At 44.9% G+C, this 23,627-nt stretch overlaps 1 protein-coding gene across 1 annotated transcript; it reads left to right on the top strand.

Annotated features, from left to right (window-relative positions):
- Window positions 1–129: 129 nt before the first annotated feature.
- Window positions 130–2,386, top strand: sox4b (SRY-box transcription factor 4b). The gene has a single exon (XM_068569551.1). It carries the CDS (start codon window positions 748–750, stop codon window positions 2,047–2,049), a length of 1,302 nt encoding a protein of 433 aa, XP_068425652.1. The 5' UTR covers window positions 130–747; the 3' UTR covers window positions 2,050–2,386.
- Window positions 2,387–23,627: the final 21,241 nt, after the last annotated feature.

Raw genomic sequence — 23,627 nt, 5'->3', positions numbered from 1 at the left:
GAAGGGGGCGTGTCTCCGCGCAGAGCAGGGTAGTGACAGCCTCCCATTGGTGGATTTTTATCGCCGTTGTATCGCGGGGAAGGGATAAATACCAGCAAAGTGGGGGCCGGGACTGGAGGGCTGCTTGAAACTCGACTGCAAGGTCTGCAGATGGAAGGCGGACAGTGTAACTCATAGGGTCCTTTTTTTTCTTCCTCTCCTTCCCAGCATGCACGGCTTTTGTTTCTCGGAGAGGAGACAGAGCTGATGCAGAGAAAAAGCACTTACCTCGCACACTGCAGGCTACTTGGGAGCCCTTTGTAAGTGCCCGCGCGCGCAGTGTGGCACTCAGTGTGCGCGCAGCAGCTGCACAGACTGTGTGCAGTCGCCACACGGCTGAATTGATTTTATAACACAGGAGGGAGAGACTGAGAGAGACAGATAACAGCGGAGAGTGGGCTGTACCGTCCGCGTTTTATCACCGACACAAACTGGAAATTAAACTTTTTTTTCTGTTTTTTTTTTACACACATCTAGCCTTTTAAGGCTACACTGGACTGAGCTGTTCCGAGTTTTCCACCACATCTCAGGAGTGACTTTTTTTATTTTTTGAACTCAGCTCAAACTGTGAAGAGGAGGGAAAAGAGCTGAGTTTGCTTTTTTTTTTAAAAAGTGAATCGGAGGGACCACGGAGAGAGACAGAGCAGTGTACTCGCTCTGTCTCAGTGTGTGTGTGTGTGTGTGCGTGTGTGTGTGTAACTGGGCAGCATGGTGCAGAAAATGAGCCACACGGAGAGCACCGCCGAGGCGCTGTCCTTCTTCGCCGAAGACTCTAGCTCCGACTCCGGGGCGTGCATGGACCTGGACCCGGCCGCCTCGCCTCTCTCCCCGGCCTCCACGGCCGGGGACAAGCTCGGGGAGAACCCGGCGTGGTGCAAGACGCCCAGCGGCCACATCAAGAGACCCATGAACGCGTTCATGGTGTGGTCCCAGATCGAGAGGAGGAAGATCATGGAGCAGTCCCCCGACATGCACAACGCCGAGATCTCCAAGAGGCTGGGGAAGCGGTGGAAGCTTCTCAGGGACAGCGACAAGATCCCCTTCATCCGGGAGGCGGAGCGGCTCAGGCTCAAGCACATGGCGGACTACCCCGACTACAAGTACCGGCCGAGGAAGAAGGTGAAGTCTAGCGCCTCCAAGCCGGGCAGCACCGGGGACAAGAGCGAGAAACTCACCGGGAGCTCGAACAACACCAGCACTAAGACATCCTCATCTTCCAGGAAGAACGGATCCAAATCACCCAGCAGCAGCAGCAGCAGCAGCAGCAGCAGCAAACCCCACAAATCACTTTTCGGGAGCAGCAGCAGTAGCAGCACCAAAGCATCACCGTTTGCCTCCGAGCACGCGTCAGAGCACCACCACCAACACCACCACCACAACTCTCTCTACAAGTCGAAATCCGTGTCCTCGGCGGCCAAGCAGATACCGGATGGCAAGAAGCCCAAGCGGGTGTACGTCTTCGGGAGCGGCGGGGCCAACCTGAGCGTCAGCCCCGCGTCCTCCGTCGTGGTGCCCGCCAGCCCGACGCTCAGCAGCTCGGCGGACTCCAGCGACCCGCTCAGCCTGTACGAGGACGCGGCCAGCGGCAGGGAGGAGGGGGCCGAGTCCCCCGGCGGCAGCAGCACCGGCGGCGGCGGCGGCGGCAGCCTGGGCGGGTCTTCGGAGCGCAACGGCGGGCACACGTACAGCAGCAGTCGGAGGGCTTCCTCGCCGACTCCCTCCGGCTCCCACTCCTCCTCCGCGTCGTCCCACTCGTCCGCCTCCTCTTCCTCGGAGGACGAAGAGTTCGAGGACGACTTGCTCGACATTAACCCGAGCCCCAGCTTCGACAGCATGTCGATGGGCAGCTTCGGCTCCTCGGTGCTGGACAGGGACTTAGATTTTAACTTTGAGTCCGGCTCCGGCGGCTCCCACTTTGAGTTCCCCGACTACTGCACGCCCGAAGTCAGCGAAATGATATCCGGGGACTGGCTGGAGTCCACCATCTCCAACTTGGTGTTCACGTACTGAGGAAGCAAAACACGTGCAAACAACGACGACGACGACAAAAAACGACAGGTAAAATATCCTGCGAGCTTAAAATATGACCACAAACAAAACCAGCAGTTCCTGGTAGAGTGGGCGTACTGGTTTGTGTTACAACTAGCCTGCAACAGACTAGTTAAAAACCCACTGAAACTAGTCACGTATCCAAAAAAAACAACGCCAAGAGCTGCAAATCCTTTGGGGGGAGAGCTAAACTTTGAAAGCGAACAACTTGGCTTTTTTTTGGAGGTGCTTTTCTTCGGACGCGTGGACTTGGGGGACTCCATGCCAGCAGCGCACGAGTGGAGCGCAAACACGAGAAGGGGGGGGGAGAGGACGATGGGGGAGGAGGAGGGAGGTGAGGTGAGGTGGGGGGGCTGGCTCGGTTTCCGGACGGTGAAACGCGAAAAAGTTCCGAACTGTCTTTGAACTCAACAACTTAACTGTGATTGATTTGCACGTTCGCCGCCGTTCACTTAATCAATGTTGATGCCGATTTTTAAAAAACGAAAAAAAGGGACATTTCACAACTTTTTACCAATCGCAAAGTGAACTTCACCACTAAAAAGGTACAGAAATAGGACTGTCGTGCGACTTTTTTTTATTTTCTTTTTGTTTTTTTACTGTGGTGTGTAACCGAGAGGGATTTTTTAAAAATGAAATCGAGGTGGGTTGATTTTTTTATTTTTTATTTTATTTTTTAAAAGTCGACTATTTTTCTCAAAAAGCAAAAAAAACACGTCAAGCATGATGGCCTACTTTGTTCCTATCTTGTGCTGAGATTTTCTGTGAGACTGTCGAGCAGTTTAAAACTAGTATTAGGGTTTATTTAAATGGATAGGTGGCGCTCGCTTTCGGTTCTTCTCTTTAAAGGAAAAAAAGGACATTGAAATAATCACCAGCTGTTGTAATTTTTTGCAAACTTCAGGATTCAAACGCAACTTCAAATCTGTGCTGAACTTTATACACGTGTTCTCTACTCTTCAGGACCAAAATTCTTTCATTTCAGATGATAGCTATAGAGAAATTCCTCAACGATCTTTTGTTTTTCATCCTCTTGAGCTTTGTTTTGTACATGTATTCAGATGCCATTTTATATGGGATGTTGTATTTATATACTGGGCCAAGCATTTTCAACTTGATCATTTTTTAAAATTTTATTTCTTGTACACATGATCTAGTCCTGTTTCTTTTTTTTCTTGTCAGTATGTCTGTGTCTGTCACATTTCCTTCTCAGGCGAAGGGCTAGAGTTTTTCAAAAACACAATTTTTTGATTTTGTTTTATATTTAAATGTACACACTTTTTGGACACTTAAAAGAGAGGAAACAGTTTGATTATTTTCTCAGTGTATTTTTGTACAAATCTATATAGATAATGGGGGGGAGTCAACAATCGGTGTGTGTAGCCTGCTAATACAGCTGTATTGGATTTCCTAACGTTAATACCCCGGCAGGCTGGTTTTCATGCTGCCTTCAAGTGGTCATGCTAAGCTCGTATCTTATGATTTTATATCGCCTGTTCAGAGGCTTTTGTAAAAAGACAGCCAGCAAAACAGACCTTCTATCACTGTGGTGCCTATTGTTTGTTTTTAAGAAAATGAAAGGCACCAAGGTATTTTTTACTCGCGTGACCCCAAAACCCAGAGGAGATCATAGTAATCAGGTGTGCTATTGGTGTTTTTAATCCACACAAAAATCTGGCAAACTTTTCTTTTAACTTTCACCAGCACATACTGATAAGACTCTTTTGATGTCTAATCTCCAACATCCACAATTGTCAGTGCAGGCATGAAATACTGAAACCACGCAGTTAAAGGATGCAATTACGATTTCTTTTCTTTTTTCCGACAGCACTTGAAAGCAGCACCAGCCTTTGTATCTGCCTACCTTCTACGTTTACAGTGCCAGTCTGCAGGCTCCTTAAAGATACAAGAATGCATTATTTCTAGAGGCTATTCCTGTGGACCACGTGGGTTTAACAGCATCACTATCTTAAGCAGCCACTTGTCTTTTCTTTTTTTTTTTTACATTTCCCTTCAGATTACTTGCCTATGACAACAAATGAGGAGATTGTAGCTTTACATTTGACATATTTCTTGATGTTTTTTCATTGATTGATGTCACTTTTTTGCCAATCAGCCTCTGGATTGAACGGGCTATCAATACAGCAAACAACAAGGACGATAACATCGAGCATATTCAAATTTCTGACTTGAGTTCCGCAACACCTACTTGTTCTGCGTTTCTCATTGTATTTGAATATATAATCTTTTGTACTTGTCAGCTAACTATTAGCTAATAATTGTTTTAGTATCTTTATGGCATGGTGAATAGCATTTGTATTTCAGATTCAGGTTATTAGCTGTTGTGTTTTTTCAGAAAAAAAAGAAAAAATGAGGAAAAACGATGAAACGTGAACTCGATCTTTGTATATTTGACTGTATCATAAAGCAAAAAGATTGTGTGTTTATGTACGTTGTTGCTATCGAGGACAGGCACTGTCTAGAACTGCTATCTTTTACACATCCTTACTTACATTGAAGGTGGTCAGTTCAGGACTCTTTTTTTATATATATATGAAAGCATTTTTAAATATATTGACTTTATTTTTCATCCATTCTGTGCAATATGCTGTGTAGAATTATCATTTATTGTCTCTAATCATGCCATAAACAAAGGAACCACCCTTTTTTTTGACACTCAGAGAAAGGGGGAGGGGAACTCATGCCAGCTAAATTGTGTTCATTCACTGCCTGTCAGATTGTTGATATAAACTTGTGTACAGAACTTTTTCAAGGAAGGAAATAAATATCAGCTGGAACTGAAACTCTACAAGTCTTTCTTGATTCTTTTGATCTCTCTTTGACTCTGTCCAAGAAGATATGAATGGATTATTAATCATTAAAGCTCAGCACCTGCTTTGTTAAAGCCTAACTGTATGGATTAGTTATATTAAACAAGTGGTTAACATAATCATCACCTTTTTAGAGGGAAGCAAACAATACAGTTGTGACCGTGGTAAAAAATGAAAAGATCAGTTTTTATTGGTCATTTGTTGATTTAAACGTCACTTTGCAAACGTCTCCGTTTATGTAAACCATTAGGTGAGGAGCGATTGTCCATGTCTGCACAATCATCTTCAGACTGCTTTTTTTTTTTTGCACACACCAGTGTTTTCTAAATTGAGTGTGAATGGCCCACAGATGGTCCACCAAGCTCTTGGAAAGCTCACAAAAAAGCACACACACACACACACACACACACACACACACACACACACACACACACACACACACACACAGCACTCTTATTCCCAGTTACACTACAATAGGCAGGGCTGGTTTTCAGAGTTTTATAGCAGCCCCACCTCCCCCATCTTTCTAGACTTAAAATGCACGGTCTTGATTCTGCAAAGCCTTTGGAAAAGCTTACAACAGCACCCCGGAGCCAAGAAATAGATGCATTTATATAGACTCGAGACGGGAGCAAATCAATAAGATTATTTTAACCCTGTCGTGACACATTCGATAGGTTTTCATGGTATAATCCCCCCATAAGGCTCGAGTCTACATCATGCATTCAAAATGAATCTTAGGGAGCGTTGACCTGGATGTCCTATACTGATGACTATAAGGCTACAAAACATGACATATCTTAGAAATAATATACACAAATTGTAATCCCAACAACACCGAGGCACATTTATAAACCTGTACCTCAGATTATCTTTTGGTTGGAACACAAGCATCTTCAAAAATATCCAACACATGATCAAGTGTACAGCATACTAATGACTCCCACTGGATGCCTGGACAGATAGATGTTCCCGCCTTGATATTTCACAAAGCTCATTATAGATATGTGCTGCCTGCATCCTTTGTCACATCATCGCCTGGACCGCCGATACGCACACACAGACTCATCTGCAGCCAAGAAGGCCGACATGAAAGCCCGACCTGTTCTGACCAGATGGAGCTCCAGAGGAGAGGGCGACCATTAATCTGTAGATTGCACAGGTAGTGTAACCACGCACCTCACCCCGCCACATTAAAGGGCCTATGAAGTGGTGGAGGTTGAGCGGCTTCGCCACCATCCTCTGACTAATAGCACTGTTTCATTACGGCGCCGTGCTCCCGGAGTAGCCGTTCATGTTGCCTGCTTAGGTTTGTGTAATTGCCCAAAGTGTATTCCTGCAGCAGGATAAAAATGTTGCTCATTTACAACATTAATACAATCCGCACACACATACCCGGGGGGGTCACTTTAAACCGGCCCGGATGATGAGGAATCGCTGTAATAAAAAGGCGGTTTACTGGAGAAAACACAATTATCGGTTCAAAAAGGTAAATCTTCTTGGGCTCCAGCCTTATTTTATTCCAGCTCGTCGTGCTGTATGCTGGCTGTCTGGTGTTCAGACAGTCATGATTTCCCTTCCCCCTCTCCCAGACAGACCCTTATCATGGGGGGAAGGGCTGGTTTAGCAGCAGTCAGCCAAGGGCCCTCCAGCATAGCTGACGAGCATGTCTGTCTGTCTACGGTATGTGTGTGTGTGTCTCTCTCCGTGTGTGTGTGGGGGGTTGAAATTCTATGCATAAAATTGAACCACATGACACGGTTATCCCTGCAGTAGGACCAGGCCCTGTGTGTCTACCTCACACAGATATATCTCATCATTTATGTCTTATTACTGTATAAAAAAACAAGCTTATGCACCAATGAAGCATCAAGGAGTCTTCAGCGTGCAGTAGGAACCTTGCAGCACGTACTTGTTCTGTGGGATTTCCTCAAAGCGTTGCTTATTCTCTCCTCTTGCACAATAGTTTAATTAGCTGTGTGCAATTACAGGTGCCATAGCTGTTACTGTATTCCACTGTATAGAGCCATTATGTATGGCGTAAACACCAGCCGCTGCTTCAGTTCATGGAGCTATGCGGTGTCTAATGTTGTAATTGGATGCAAAATTAAATTAAGATAGCAAGACTTTAAGCTTGTGCTTCCATATAATAATAAAAAAAGCCATGTTATGCAATGTATGTAACGAGCCAGTGTTATTAAATGAAACTCGTGTGCATGCCGAATTAGTAGAATAGCCTGTGTGTAATGAGAAGGTACGTAACAAGACGTTTAGTGTGTATTTCATACAAAATGTATTATCAGGTTCAAACAGGTTGAACATATACGGTATATACCCAGGACCTTTTGGCCTCGCGCCATGAGTTCTGATTCACAGCAACAGCACGACGGGAGAGGAGAGAAGTGCAAGAAGCAATACACACAACACATGTCTGCATTTTATACACGTGCATGCAGCATTTAGTAGCTGTGCTAAGACGCAGCCATGCTCGTACAGTGAGTGTGCACTTGTGCATTAATCCATCAGTGACAAATACGCCTTTGCAACATCCCACCAGCATGCAGATGAACATGCATATGCAGATAAACATGCATGTGCAGATAAACATGCATGTGCAGATACATGCATCCATCCTGAGCTTAATTGGCTGTGTGCAACCACAGATTTTACAAGCAAAGTTTACATTTTTGAACACCCCCTTGATGATGAATATGTAACGTTCAAGGAGATGCGATCAACGTGTGATGGGTGGAATCTTTAAATTTTGTTCCAATAGCTGCAGCACTTCCCTGAGTGTGTGTGTGTGTGTATGAGTGTGTTAAGCTACTCTAAGCTGTATGTAGCCTGCTCAGTGTGCAGTCTCATGCCTGGCTCAGCTGACTCCGCAGTGGGAGATATGCAGGCGGCAGCCGGGGCAGAGCAGAGCGAGCTGACTGCTGGAGTCAGTGGCCCAGTAAAACCACAGCGGGGAGGATAAGAGCTTTACTGGAGGAGGGTGGGGGGGCATGACTGTATCTCTATGTCTGCCTGTCTGTATAGGTATAGCTCATCCACGCTCAGCCCACAGGGGCCCGGGGCTGGGGGAGTGGACGAGGTGACGACGGTGACTTTTTTCTCTCATCTTCCTGTTTCATGCTGTTAAAATCTTTTCTAATTCTTGTTTTATTTATTTATTTGGTACTGCGTGAGACTCTGTTTTTAGTGTTTCTCTTGTTTTCGCTTCACGTTACAATCCCCTCTTCATGATTCATTCATATCCGCTCGGCTTATTGAACACCAGAGGTCCGGCTATACGATATCGTCACGATACGATATTATCACAATAGGATATTATCACGATAGATTGCGATATATTGCGATTCATTCTCTTTTTTCAACCGCAAAATTGTCTCCAAAGGAAAACTTTGTCATCAAAAAAGAAATTGATTTTATTATTCTAGGACCGGCAATCATATAATTAATTATAAATAAAAGATCGATACTTAGCTTCCGTGTATCGATACAATATCGCCACGCAAAATATCGCGATACTACGCTGTATCGATTTGTATTGAACGGAGGATACGGTCGCCGGTGTCGGTTCTCTTTTAGTTTTCCTCGTCTCCACCTGACGCTGACGTTGCAAGCGGAAACATCGCCCCCAAAAAACTGGAACTCTCAGAGAACTTCCTGTTTGTGTGTCTGTGTTTCTTCATCAAGACCCAGATGGTTTTAGGTAGAGAGCGGTTCTCTGAGCGCGCCTGCATGTCTGCCAGGAGATGACAGAACTAACCTGCCCGTCTGTTGCAGAACAGGCAGGACCGCATTTTGATCGGCCTGCTATCGTGTGTGTCTGTCTGCGTGTGTAATAACTGTTATCTTATGTATTTGCACGTCTGTTTGTGGTTGATTTACTTCTTAGACTTCTTAGAGACACAGTAACGACTTCCTCTCTGGTGTCTATACTCTTTACTCCCTGTGCCGACACACCCTTTACAGAGCGCCACCAACTCCACAAAGCGGTTATATAATGAAATAATGGGCAGACGATTAGGTAATCTAGTTTAATGCCAAACTAGTTCTGTCGCTTGGAGGGAAAAAACAAGATGACTGTTGAGTCTATACCTCACAGGCTTTGATTTGACCTTGTGGCTGCGTCGCCATTGTTTCTACAACGAGACCTTTTCTTTTCCTTTTGTCCCGTTCTTTGTTCTCCTGCCGCTTGATGCCCAGACACAAATTAAAGTCTCAGGCCGTGCGTCCGGGGAAGTTTCTGTCAGCCAGTTGTCCCACTTGAAACTGAGAAAACATACAGGAAAACAAAAGAAATGAGGACGCAAAGGGTGTGACCGATTTAAGTGTTACTTTAAGTGTCCCTTATAGATATGGGAGGGAGAAAAAGAGAGCTCTTCAAGGGGAGAAACCTGCAGGACGCTTGTGTAGAAATAATGGATTTAATTCAATTAAGATAACGACATGTTTTATGGCAGATTGAAATATTTGATTGAATTAAACATAATAAACGTAGTAAGTGAAGTTTGTGGGTTTAAAAATAAAAATAATCCAATATGATGCCAAGCATTTAACCGCCGTGCCCGTTGCTATAATGAGACATAATGCTATTAGACTTTATAATAAATCACCTCTGGCCAGATCCAAACGCATCAATAGCCCTCGTGCCGATTTTGTTGGTTTGTTAGTCACTGTACACACTTATATTTCACTGTACATACTTATATTTCACTGTACATACTCATGTTTCACTGTACATACTCATGTTTCACTGTACATACTCATGTTTCACTGTACATACTCATATTTCACTGTACATACTCATATTTCACTTTATATACTTATATTTCCTACTTGTCTCTCCCCTGCTCATATTTAAATACACTTGTCACCTTCACATAACACTTACATTCCACCTTAAACTACTGCTATCTGTTGTCTGAGCACTTTATTTTAACTTTAATTGGATTTTCTACAGTAGATTTAACTGTAAATATTCATGCTCCCATTTATTGCACTCTGCTTATTGTTAAATGTTAATTGTAAAATATTAAATGTTATGCACCTCCCACCAGGACACATTCCTTGTATGTGAAAACATACATGGCAATAAATCCTTCTGATTCTGATATTTAACTGTAATTACTTATATACACTTCATATACACATGCATTTTTGCACTTTCTTCATTGTTTTGTTGTATATATTGAGTATTATTCATTCCTGATGTGTGTTGTGTGTCTTCTTTATGTCACTTGCTTGCTACTGACACAAACTACTTCCCCCTTGGGGATGAATAAAGAATACATATCTCTGGATCTATGCATCTATCCACAGGCCGTCTGCATGTTTAGTGCATACAGTTGTTTGACTTTGAGAGGGCGGGACTCTGTGGAGAGCGAAATGAACTAGGCGCGGCCAAAAGGAGCCCCATCCATCTATCACACGTGTAGACAAAGGGGGGACTCCACAACACAAAGCTAGACGTGCCCTCTCAAACTTTTTCCACGGACGCACGGCGACGCGCGCACAGCCCAACAACCTCCAGGTGAGTTGCCTACCTGCCTTTCGCTCGCACCCGCGGTGCGATTTTCCACATTTTGTATTCCCTGTTGAAAGTTGCTGCTGTATAGTTGCGTGCGTCAGCGCTCAAACTTGAGCACAAAGCAAGAGAGGGAGAGAGACATAGAGACTGAAGGGCAGCGAGGAGAGAGAGAGAGAGAGAGCGCGAGAGGAGCGGTCCCCCTTTTTCCTTTGTCTGATGCGGGGCGCTTTGAGGAGAGAGAACTTGATGGGATGCTCAGGCACGCATCTTCATAACGCGCGTGAATACTCCAAGTATGATACTTCCAATTCATTGTCAGGGAGCCTTTAGTGGAAGTGGAAGGAGATGGAGTTTGTGCTGCCTGCCGGATTTGTTGTGTCTCTCTCGGGGATGTTGCGACGCGCGAGACAAAGCAACTGCCTGTCAGAAGTTTGCGGAGAAAATGAGCTTTTTTACGCACGCGGCACAAGTGACAAAGTGATGAAGTAGTAGTTCATACATAGTTTGGGATAGTTCCACTACACCCTCGTGCAGGAGTTTGATGACAGTAAGGGGGTTCGTGGTCGTGCGAAGTTGCCAGTGCACTGAGGGAATTCAGAACAATGCAATCAGGTGTAAAGTCTCCCAAGAAACAACACAGGGGACAGATTTAAAAACCTGTTGCACGAATGTGGAATATTGTTTGGAGGTAAGGAGATGGACGGACACCAAGGTTCGTCAAGAGGATCAGAAATAAACTTGTTTTAGCTGATTGGAAACAGTGCAACAGGTATCAGTCGCTGCAGCTTCTTTGTTACAGTAAAGGCTCCTTTGTTCTCGGTCCATACAAAGAAAAGCAGCAGAAAGCAGCGCAAATCCACAAGGAAGCAACTTTTTTCAACGGCCGAAATTATTATCACGAGATAAAACACATTTTTCATCTAGATTTTTAACCTCCAAAGTGTAGAATAAGCGTGTATTTTCCTTTTTTTCTTTTAAATAGATAAAATCCCGCCGGAGCACGTCCACATAAATAGACAGTCACTAAACTACGGAAGCGTTATTTGAAACTTTCATTTTGCTTTTTTTTACGAGGTGTCTAAAACATTAAAAAACTGAGTTTACATGTTTTTTATGAAGTTTCTTCATCATGTGAAGGTGTGGCCAACAACTTGTTTGAATTTGCTGCATTCCATAGTAGCCCTACCCTTAAACTTTTCATGAGGCAACATCAGACAATTTGCACTCACAGGACTATTTAGTTGTATGAAACCAAACTATTTGAGTGTTCTTTAACACATTTGGTTTTGTATATGTTTATTTTTCTAACTTTCTACAGCTCTTACCAACTTTTACACAGCCTGACACACCTTCAGTGTTACTGTAACCTAATTCATCAAAGAATATATCACTTCAGTTTCTTTTTTTGGGTGCATTTTTCAGCAATGTGCTAATTTTTTGCACTTACATGCTTTTCATTGCCCCCCCCCCCCTTTCTTCCTCAGGGGGATCTGTCCTTAGGTGGATTTTAACACCAGATTAACCAGCAAAGCGTTTTCTCTCGTTGGAGGTTAAGGAAAAGGGAAATATGTGGAAATCACACGGAAGATGTACAGACTCACCTATCAAGCTGCTTTTAAGACGCAGAAGAGGGATTAAGAGACTGTGCAGTTTCCTCGTGGGAGAAGGTGAAGACTCATCTCACAAGGATTTAAACCTCAGAAACGGCAGCGCCATGGCGGGATGCATTTTAGGCACGCTTTGGAAATCGAAAAAACTCATGGAGACGCTTTAAGGATTATCAAAAAAAAAATGTCTAGTGTGCCTCTCCACAAGACAGCGTCCCAAGCCCCAAAGTCACCGGGAGAGCAGGATATTGCATCTGTGATCCTCCTCGGCCCTCCACATGGTAGGTGATATTACTTTGTGCCGGGATGTCGCTCTTGTTCAAACCCTTGTTTGCAGGGATGCCTCGCTCACTTGGAAGCAAACACCAGCGAACACACACAGAACACCGACATGTGTTTCCCAATTTCAGTTGAATTTTTTGGGTCGAGGCTGAGTTATCCTGACGTGTGGCTATGTATGGTTTCCTTTTGTCATATCCCAAGTGCAAGCATACATTTAAGAGGAATTTCTTTAAAAGAAATCAATGCTCCGGAGCCTTACAACCATCTTATGATGTCATCTCGATCACCATTGTTCAACAGATATGAAGTCAAAATATGCAGTTTGATGTTCATACTGTTTGTTTTTTTGAAAACGGAAGCCACAATTGCACGAGTTGACCTTTCACACTTGCCGTAGACACAGTGAGAGACACATTTGCTATGAAGCGCCTCATGAACATGATGAGCATATTCACTGCTACTAGTTCATTGAATGTTGAGCATTTATGATGGATTATATGCATTTTTCTCACCACTACATAGACATTACATACATTTCCTCGCCTAATCAAACATTGTATGAAACTTCATTGTGTTTAAAGTTGCCCTTTCAGCAGTTTAGCTTCATTCATTTGTTCAGCGCTCCTGTGTTACATGACATCTGATGGGTGGTACAGTTGACCCCAATCAGACACAGAGAAAGTACCATTTGTCTTTGTGCCTGTTTTCATGAAGCAGTGCATTAAGACGAGCCTGTTTCATCTCAGAAAATAGTCATGAGAGATGCAGGAAGCCTTTTTAACCTGTGCAGGAACAATATGTGGGCGTGAGGTAGAGAGAGAGAGAGAGAGAGAGAGAGAGAAAGCAAGACTCACTCATCAGTGATGTCATTAGGAGCCAATGAGAGCGCACAGAGGTACTTGCCGGCGTCCAATGCTCCGCCTCCGGCCCCTGTGCGCGGCAGCCCGCATGGTCCTGCAGCATCACAGTGTCGCCATGCTGCAGAGACGGAGAGGCAGCGGTGCCGGGATGTTGCCCCTTCGGCTGTGTGCTCGGATGTTACAATAATCTTCCATGTTCGCGCAAAAAAATAGCTTGTTTATCACCGGAAAGCATAATGCACGGAGCAACCTGAGGGTTGAAGAGGCATTTCTTTGTTTCCATTAATGACTATACACCAAAAAATACATTGGCGCTTGAAACATTCAATTTGAATGAGGGTGAAGGAACAACATCCAGACGGTAGGGGTGGGAATCACCAGAGGTCCCACGATACGATATTGTCTCAATATTATCACGATATTATCACGATACTGTGATACATTGCGATATATTCCATTTTTTCCACCGCAAATTGTCCCCCAAAGGAAAACTTTGTCGCCAAAAAGATGAATATAAATTGATTTTATTATTCTAGGACCAAAAGTTTAGAATTTATTAAATAAAAGATCGATACTCGGCTTCCGTGTATTGATACCAGACAGAAGTTACATCATTTAAGTGGTGATCTTACTGATATTCTCTTCTTTATGTGCCAGTACATTAATGTAAGCTTTAATCGGCTGACTTAAAGAAAGTGATTCATCTAGAAGATTACACGGGAACGTAAGATTGATGTCAGCTTACAGTCAAGTTGCCCCTCCGCTTGTGAGAAAGGAGAGTTTTTAGGATGGGGGGGGAAAAAACGCTCTTTTGGAACAGGCTCGGCCAGTAAACGACTGGATCGCCGCGAATGTGGGTCAGGAAACACTGTGACACGCAGGTGGGATGGATGTAGGTCAGCGGTAGAGAGCGCGGGCGCTGATGAGTCACGCAAACACAACCAAGAAAAGCAGGGCCAGAGGATGCGAGGGCGACGGAGAGCGAGGGAGGCTCGGATGTCGACACGTGGCCAAAGAGTTCACGCAGTGCATTTCATCATGGCCGCCGTGGTCGCACTTATCTGAACGTCCGCTTGAGCGACTCTTGAATTTTCCGACCTTTTCTTGCCTCGTTGTCGCGGTCGCACGAGCGCGATTAATGCGTTTAACTCTCGGTTCCGACGTGCGAAACGCTCCGCGAGTTAAAGTCCGCTCACAGCAATTTCGAAAGCTCTACAACCATTCGGCCCCTATTATTGAGCCTGTACCTATTCCACTGTGGATTACAAGTGTGGATTCAGTCCAGCACCCAGTTAATGAACATGTGAGTAAAACAGAAACATCAGCTTTAGCATAACTAATCATGGAGACAGGCCTAGCACTGAGCTCTTAATAGGCATTGCGCGGTATGGTTTTCTGCTCCAATACAGTGAGCTCCACTGTGTGCAGCTTAATTACATTGCTTATCTGTAATGCTATTATCAAGTACAGTGCAGTTTTCATAACATTTGCCATTCGGTTGGACGCTTTATGAGAGGAAAAGCGTTTACTTTTTTTCGTACGGATGCCCGATGGGAGTCGAGCTTCGGAAAAACCCCGTAATCCATTGAGTTACATGGGACAGCATTTGCACAGCAATCTGTGGCATCTTCCAGCTCTGAAGTCTCAATATCCCTCTAAGCTGGGATGCTCATTAAAACAGGCAATGGGTTTCCGTACACCATCTCTGCCTCTGCAGCATATGCACGGCTAAATCTGCGCCGCCGTAATCTCTCATCCCCATCTGTATTTGCGATGACGTTAATATTAAGCACTTCATTTTCTGGTGAAGTCTGATTAGGACCACAAAGTGCGTTACAAAGCGGCGCGTCGACGCCGACGCGTTCTGGTCTTTGTCGTTCTTTTTCTCGTCGGCCTGATGTTTCCGACTCGAGCAGGCCTGCAACATTAAGGGGCCTAGAATAACCAATCACTACCGTGAGGCTGATTCTCTCAGACGTCCTGTGGTCAGCCTCGGGAAAGCTATCAGGTTCACTTGTACCGCTCATTGCGCGGCGCTCGTGGGCATTACATGGAATCACTACAATGCATGAGTGTGTGTGTGTGTGCGCGCTTACTGGGGACATTTTCTGCTTCATCAAACAACTAAATTACAGCTAACACCAGTTAAGAGCCCAATCTGTTTTTCTGCCGTATTTAAATACACATGAAACCCCCGTTGACCCATCCATGACTGTGTATGTAAATCATACTATTTTTGCACTCCGACACATGATGTTTGATGCTACAAAAGGAGCACGGACAAATACATTGTGTCTGTGGTACGTTGCACACAAAATAAAAGAGAATTACCCCAAAAAAAGGCTTTAAAATGTGCGTCAATGTGCCCTTTGTGTATATATACCACTGACTCATGCAGGACACTGCCCCGTGGGCGCCGTACAGTACATTACAGTGCAGTAAAACGTTGGGCCCGGCATCGCTCATCGTGACGACGGTCCTAATTCTCCAGGCTACAGGCATTCTGTGGTCATCCTGTTGCAAACTATCAGAGCTTAGTTTCCACCACTCGGTGTCTGTAGCCGCGAGATAAGTTAACGGGGGGGCTCTGCTGGCATGCTAATACGTACCCGCACTGGGGGGGAGGAAGGGGGAGGGAGGAGGGAGGGAGCAGGAATACATTATTTCTTTATGACTGCGCATGAGGCCGAGAAGAGATAGAGAGGGAACATAGGGACACGAGGAAGGAAAGGAGACACAAGGGGTGAATGATGGCTGGTAAAGAAAGGATGGAGAGAGAGAGAGAGAGAGAGAGAGGAGCAGTGAGATGGAATGAGAGGAAGAGGATAAGATAAGAAGACATATAGTCAGCTTTACAGTGCTCTTCATATCTGCCTCTTCAGTTTGTAGTAATTCTCTCACCATGACGAAGTGGGTAGTCGTTTCATGTCTGACTGTGAAAAACACAAAGTCCTCCAGAGCTTCCTTATTCCTCACAGGCGGATTGTTTTCTTTTCTTTTTTTTTTCGCAGATAGGTGACATTTGAAAGAGCGATGAGCTCATGCACAACAAAAGGTTTGCTTTGGCAAATAGCCGTGCAGATACATATATTTTTGTTTACGGCTTTGACCTGAAAAGCATTCAGCCTGCATCCACCATCCAGTGACCTTTTCCAGGCATTTTGTCCCCGTTTGAAACATCCAAATCTCGCAATGAGAAATAGTTGCCGGATAATGTTTAATAACGGTGCAAACAAGAAATACTGTTCGGTGCTTTCAGTGCGAAATGATTTTGATCTCTGAAGGGGAAAACGAGGACAGGACTCTGTCATGTCGATTGCTTTTTTTTTTTTTTAGTTATTTTACATTTGGGTTTTAAATGTTAATGTGTTGTTTTGTGACACACAGTGTGTGTTTTCTGCCCGCTGCACATTTGCCCGCCGGGATGTGAGGGAAGTCGAGACCGAACGGCAAACAATGGCATGACAAATCAGTCGGAAAAAAAATTAAAAAAACCCATAAAGGTATGAGGCCGAATCAGCATCCACTGGATGGGAGCTGGCGTGGTGTGTCGCGCAGCAGGACTAACGGCCCCTGAAGATATTGCTTTCTTCTCCTCCTCGCCCAGGTGCAGCTGTAAGGACGGCGTTCACGACGAGAGCTTCAGACAATCGTCTGTCTGTTACAGGTCAACTTATTACCTCCGTAAATGCACAGCGTGTCGCCGTCTGGGGACGGACTGATAATCCCTCTAAAGACCGGGATTTTATCAAAGGCTAAATCTGCTCCTTATCGCACACACACACACACACACACACACACACACACACACACACACACACATATATATATAATCACACATAAGCACGCACACACACACACACAGGACAGACATGCATCAGGAATATCCACATGGGATCACACAGACAGACCCACTACACACACACGCACACACACAGACGCACACACACACACACACACATACACACACACACACACACACACACACACACACACACACACACTGCCTGGTGGACAGACAGTCACATGTGTGAAGAGCAGGGCTTTTATCACAGACAAATCTGTTTTTGTCTGGTTGTTAGGAGATTAAGAAGCAGAGGTTTTATAGACACACAAACACACAAACACACACGTACACACACACACACACTTGTCATTAGCGGATGAGCAGTGGCTGAAGGCACAGTGCCGTCAAGTGACACCAGCACAGCTTACCTTTAACACTGAGATTTACTGCGGTTTAACACGGCCATCAACACTCAGGGAATCCTTTCGCCGACAGCTTTTATCGTACGCGCGTATTTCTCTGTTTGTACATCAAACTCTCGATAGATCTCCTCTTTAATCACCGCCGGTCCATTATGGCGCTGCCTCTTCCTCAGATTTCTTTTGTTGTCACCCACAATGGCTACATCTGTCCAGCTAGTTCACCAGCGAGTCAAACAGGCTTCTGCAGTTTACTTCATTTTCGTCAAAACGGTCCATTAGATGAACTTTACGAGGAACACCAGGCCTGAGTTTGTGCCTTTGATAATACAATCTCACCCCGAGGCGTCAAACCGTGACACTCTCATGTCACTTTTACACCTGTCAGTGATGGCACGTGATACATGCACATGTTTCTTTTTAAAATGAACATAAGTCTGTACAGAAATTAAGGCTAAAGCAACAAAACCAACTATAAGTTGAAGAATATTGTGGTTCACGTTAACTTGACGGACCGCTAACTTGACACTGAAGTCCTGTCTTTGTCTTTTTTTGTGTGTCTCTGTATTTGTCTTGTGTGGGAGTCCATGACTCGCTGCTACGTCGCTGCTTTCCTCCATGCCCGGTTATCCCTCTGACCTTTTCGCAGCCGAGAACAAACCTGTTTGAGCGAGACTGCGATATGTCAAGCCTCCCACAGTGGGAGGATTAGGATAACTGCCCGTGGCTCTTGGCTTGTTGTTTTTGGTTGACCCCCCCCCTACGCGCCTCCGCACTTTTTGTTCTCCTCGGATGCAGGTGTGTGTGTGTGTGTGTGGGAGGTGTGTGTTGCTGATGACAGCGCCTCAACTCCAGTATCACACGGTGGGACTGCACCTGGCTGAATTATCTGCTGAAGTATCGTGTCCACCACCTACAGAGACGCGACCCTTTGGACTTATGTTATAGCAAGCAGGCGCTGCCTCCATCTTACCCCGACCAATACTGATATGGATGATTCATCTCCTTTGTATGGGTTGAAAGTAGCGTAGCTAAACTGCCATTGACCTTTGCAAAAGGTCAACTTACCTTTGCTACCACATATTCATACTTCATACCAGGGGTACGATACAATATCGTCACGATACGATATTATCGCGATACATTGAGTATTGCGATATAATGCGATTTATTCAATTTTTTTCAACCGCAAATTTTTTCCCAAAGGAAAACTTTGTCAGCAAAATATAAATTGTTTTTATTATTCTAGTACCAAAACATTTAGAATTGATTAAATAAAAGATCAATACTTGGCTTCCGTGTATCGATACAATATTGCCACGCAAAATATCGCGATACTATTCTGTATCGAGTTTTTCCCTCCATCCCTACTGCATACTTGTGCATTGTCATTATTCTAACTCAGTGCTGTGCAGTTGTGTATAATTTTAGCAAAGCAACAGCTGAGTTTAGACAAGACAGAGAAGCTGCTTACACCCTCTTTCTACTCGTAAAGAAATCTATCGTAATGTTGTGTCATCCTTTCCACATTTCTGGCAGACAGGAAATAACATTTCTCGGTTAAAGGTGTCAGGTAAGTGGCATCTAGCGGTCAAGCGTGTGTCTTGAGCGCTATGGCGGCCTTCAGGTAACATACAAATAATTTTAAAAAGACCTTTTTTGAGCCTGTGTTTGGTTTGTCGTAGAAAAAACATGGCAGTGCAACGTGGCAGACTCATTGAAGAGGACCCGCTCAGTTTGTGGACTCATTTCCAAGGTGAAGATGTCATTGTTTAAATCATTTACTTTGTACAACAGAAGAGAAAGATCAAAGGAGAACACCAAATAATTTACAAGGGGATAAATGCACGGGGGAATAGCTGAGAATCGAGGTAAAGCCATACCATAATGCATTTAAAGAGCACAAAGTCCAATCCCGCTGCCCTTGAAGTGTCCCCCTTTAAAATGTCTTCCTCTCCTTTTTTAGATGACACAATACAATCCCATATTTTCTGTCTTCAAGCATTTTAAATTCCTTTTCCTTTTCGAACAGCTTGGAAAAAGATAAATACAAAACCCGTTTGTTTAACGTTGATATTGTATCGGCCGAGGATAATGCTAATCCGCGGTAATGTGGCTATTTGAGAGCTTATAGAGCTATTTTCCTGGAGGTATCGCGAAGAGCTGTAATCTTGTTAAGATAAAGCTGCCAGATTATAGTGAGGTGACATATCAGTATTAAACAGCAAGCATTTTGACTCGAATACCTAAAGTAATATATCTTTGTGTGCATTTATGTGATGCTATATGTTGGGGCAGCGATAGCGAGCAACGCAATCCAACATATGATCTTTTTCTTTTTGCTAACACCTTGTCAGGACTATGCACTATATGGTTGACGAGCACAGAATCAGATCTGTTTTGATGGAGGTATATTTGAGTTTAGCTGGATGTATTGTGATACATCAGATTATATACCCTGTAAGGTTAGCTAGATATCACACTTTAAACCATCACCAGGCTCCAGTCTCTGCTGCAACCCTTTCTGTATTCATGCAAACTCTCCATCCAGGCATGTCTGGTTCTTCAGATGAATATTACAGCGTGGGATGAAGAGCTCTGCCTTCCTCTTGCTCATTGCTGTATCTATTCCTTGGAGAGATAACTAATCACATGAAGACAGCCAGTAATGGCAGCCTGGCAGCATCCAGAGCAGAACAACATGCCTACTGGACCAGGATTTGTTTGAATATGTTCGTACACGATGCTCTCAGGCTCCGGACTGTACCTCTAGTTTTGTTGTTTGTTTGTCTTCTGAGCTCCTTATACTGTCTGTACACTGACCATCTGAGATATCCTCCCTTCTCAGATGCTCTTTTTTTTGCTGACAGTATGTTAATTACAATGCTGTATAATGGCATACTGTAAAAAGATTGTAAAACGATTACATTTTCTTACAATAATCTTCACCAAAGATCTTTTTTGTCCGGGAATCTTCACGTATGCGTGTGCCATTTATAGCCATGTGATGTGGCTAATGTATAATTCGGGGTTTCCTGGAGGCAGATTATGCATCAGAGTATGAAAGGCTTCCCGTAAGTATCTGCACTGACACGATTTTCTGGTCCAGTGCGAGGCATAATCGTAGTGCCTGGAAATGGGATGAATAAACCCAAATAAATGCCCTCAATAATGTAGTACAGTACTTCCCATGCGTGGAGACAGCCTGTGTGCTGTATCGGGCCCAGTCTCTGATAAAACATGGCACGGCAAAAACTTGATTCCAGGTAAAAAAAAATCGTAATCTTGATCTTTTAAAAAGATCAAGATTGCAATTGCAAGCTGAAGCGTTTTAGAAACAAAATGAAAGCTCCGGATGAGAATAAAAGCTGACATGTTAATATAGCTTTTCATATGAGGTCAGTGCGTAATCTCTGGTGGGAATGTTGCTGAATAAGGCCAAGTCATGCCCTGCTCTGATTATCATGCATCTAATTACTGTGCGTCAGCCGGCAGCCATGCCGCGTTGGCCAGCGCCGGCACGCAAGGTCAAATTCATGGTGCTTGTAACTGCTTTGTAAAATTACATTCTGACTCAAACTGTGTGTGTAGCGTACAGGACGCGTGCCTGTGACTCGCTGACAATCTTGGTCAGTGGATTTGTCACACACACGCACACACACACACACACACACACACAGCCCACACACAGTGTTTGGTATCGCCTGCGGCAATGTCCACAACACCTCGACATTAACGCCGCCGCTCCTATTACGGCTAACCGAGCAGCGCTGAATCACAGTGGACACAAATGTATTCCCAGACAAGGTCAAGGCGTCATCTTCAGCAGAGAAAAATGAGTTGAGTAAGCACGAGTCATGCTTTTTAATTATGCATTAGCCTGTTAGCCTGCACTCTCTGTCAAACATGCAGTGCTAGCTGTCAGATAGCGCTCACAAGGGAGACTTAAGTGACTCTGTAGTTTGTGGGCGAGTTACAGAACGAGTTCACCAACCAAAAAACATGTATCCTAAACATGTACTGTTGTCTAAATCACAAGTCATCATTTTAATTCAACTCTTCAACAGACACTTCCCTTGTAGCTAGTGTAGCGGCGTAAGCTAGCTCACATTCAGGCTAATAACTTGTTAGCAGGACCAATTTGCTCTTTCTAAATCGAAGTGGCTCCACGTAAACACCTTAATTGGCACAGAGGGAATTGACAATGTTCACATGCGACGTAACTGTCCGTTAATGTGACTCATTTACTTTTATTCCAACTCACCGTGTGGCCTCAGACCGCCTTGAGCAACTGGAACCGGCCTCCTTTTGGCTCAAATTAAATTCATTTGAATATTCTTTCCACGTACAAAGTTAATCCCTGTGCACCGTGTGACTATACTCTGCGGTCGCGTTGGGCAGATAATCCACTTCCCGGCTCGACGGCGTGCGCGGCGTCGTGTGTGTGTGTGTGTGTGTGTGTGTGGGTGTGCAAGTGTTTTCATGTGCGCCAGTGATTCTGTGTTCATTTTTCAAGCCTCTCCGCTTATTTGTTTGTTTGTTGTCTCTGTTGTTGTTTGTATTCCGATAGACAGAGACCGCTTTATCAGCCGCTAAGCACGCGCTCTGATGTCCTCAGCTGTGTGTGGTAATGAGAGCCGCTACTGCGGCCACTCAGACACAAAGACATCCAGTGTGGAAGCATGCAGACGCAAGGTCGCTCGCAAATAGGTGCTTACACTTCTCTCCAACGCCCCCCCTCCCCCCCCGTTCCCATTTTAATCCTTTTCTTCCTCTCTGTTTGTCATGTGTTCCATCGTTCTTTTCCCACTCTTCCTCTTTGCCTCTTTATCTCTTTCTCTGACTTTATTTTTCTGTCTGATTCCCTCTATCACACACACACACACACACGAGGAGATGTTGTTGTGCCACAGCAGACAGCGAGAGCACTGAGCGAGCATCCGCCTCCTTCTCCTCCTCCTCCTCCTCCTCCTCCTCCTCCTCCTCCTCCTCCTCAGTTCACCGGCAGTTCACTCGGCTCCACGCTGACAGAAATGACGCTAGACAGAAATGCAAATCTGACGATGACGGCGAGCACGCCAGCCACCAAATGTTAACATTCCTCCTCGAGAACTTCAGCTATACCAATTTGCATTCGCTTGAAAGGGCGACTCCAGACTTTTTTAGACGAGGGGTCTTTGTTATTCTGGGTCTCAGAGGAAAACTCTGTACCTTCGTGTGGTGGACTGATGATAATATGCTGTCATTTTGCGCTGACTCATCTGTCCCAAGAGCTTCGAAATGATCTAAAAATACAGCCAGACAGTGTGTATGAAAGAAAAGACAATGCACTAAGTGGCATCGCTATTTGAAAAGAGAAAAAGTGCATTCTGGGACACACAGTCTCAGCAGAAGTTAGAGCGCCATGCGTCAACTCGAATAATCCAACAAAGTTTTTTCCGCGGCCATCTTCTTTGCAGCGTGGCCGTCTGGTCATCTGACAGGAGAGTTTACAGCCAGTTTCACAGCCTCAGAGCGCGAGCTAAGAGAGTGTGGAGGAGAGACAACTTGTCCTCGTCACGTGGACTATTTCTTTTGTCTGTCGGACTTCGCCCTCACGAGCGTGTACGAATCCCCGCCGAGTGACGCGCCCGCCATCCGTCAGTGTGTGTGTGTCGCTTTCATCATCTCTCACTCTCGCTCACACACACACCCTACCAGCGCTACACCTCCTCTGTCACTTCTTCCATCCCCTCGAGTTACACTTTGACTTTCTTCCCTTCCAGCCTCTCTCACCCTTTTGTTTCATGCTGGTATGTATGCACGGCTGTCTCTTTCAGTATTTGCACTTTAAGTTTCTCTCGCGCCGATGTGGTCCGCCTGTCACAGTCGGGATGCCCGTCTGTCTCTCTCTCTCTCATCCTCACTTTAAAGCTTGATCTCTCCGGCTTGCCTCTCTGGTTGGCTGAGTGTCTGCTTCTATTTCTCTCTCGCTGTAGGTGTCTGGCGGTGTGTCTCTGTCGGCCTCTTCCTCCCACACTCTGTCTGCATTACTGCATTTGAGCATAAATGGCTTCTTTTTAAATCCCCGTTTCTTTCTGATTCCTTCGCTATAGCCGACGCGGTAGTTTCCCAGGTTCTGAAAACAGGTGTGCTACCACTACCTGACTGAGTCACTGTCGATCAGCTGCGTTCACCTGATCTCTGTGAGAGTTTGCTGCTTCAGAAGGTTCCACTC

Source organism: Clinocottus analis, unplaced genomic scaffold (assembly GCF_023055335.1).
Source record: "Clinocottus analis isolate CAN_PGR_092001 unplaced genomic scaffold, fCliAna1.0.p SCAF_9, whole genome shotgun sequence".
Taxonomy (NCBI): domain Eukaryota; kingdom Metazoa; phylum Chordata; class Actinopteri; order Perciformes; family Cottidae; genus Clinocottus; species Clinocottus analis.
The sequence above is the reverse complement of the archived record's forward strand: the minus strand, read 5'-3'. Positions and strand labels throughout refer to the sequence as shown.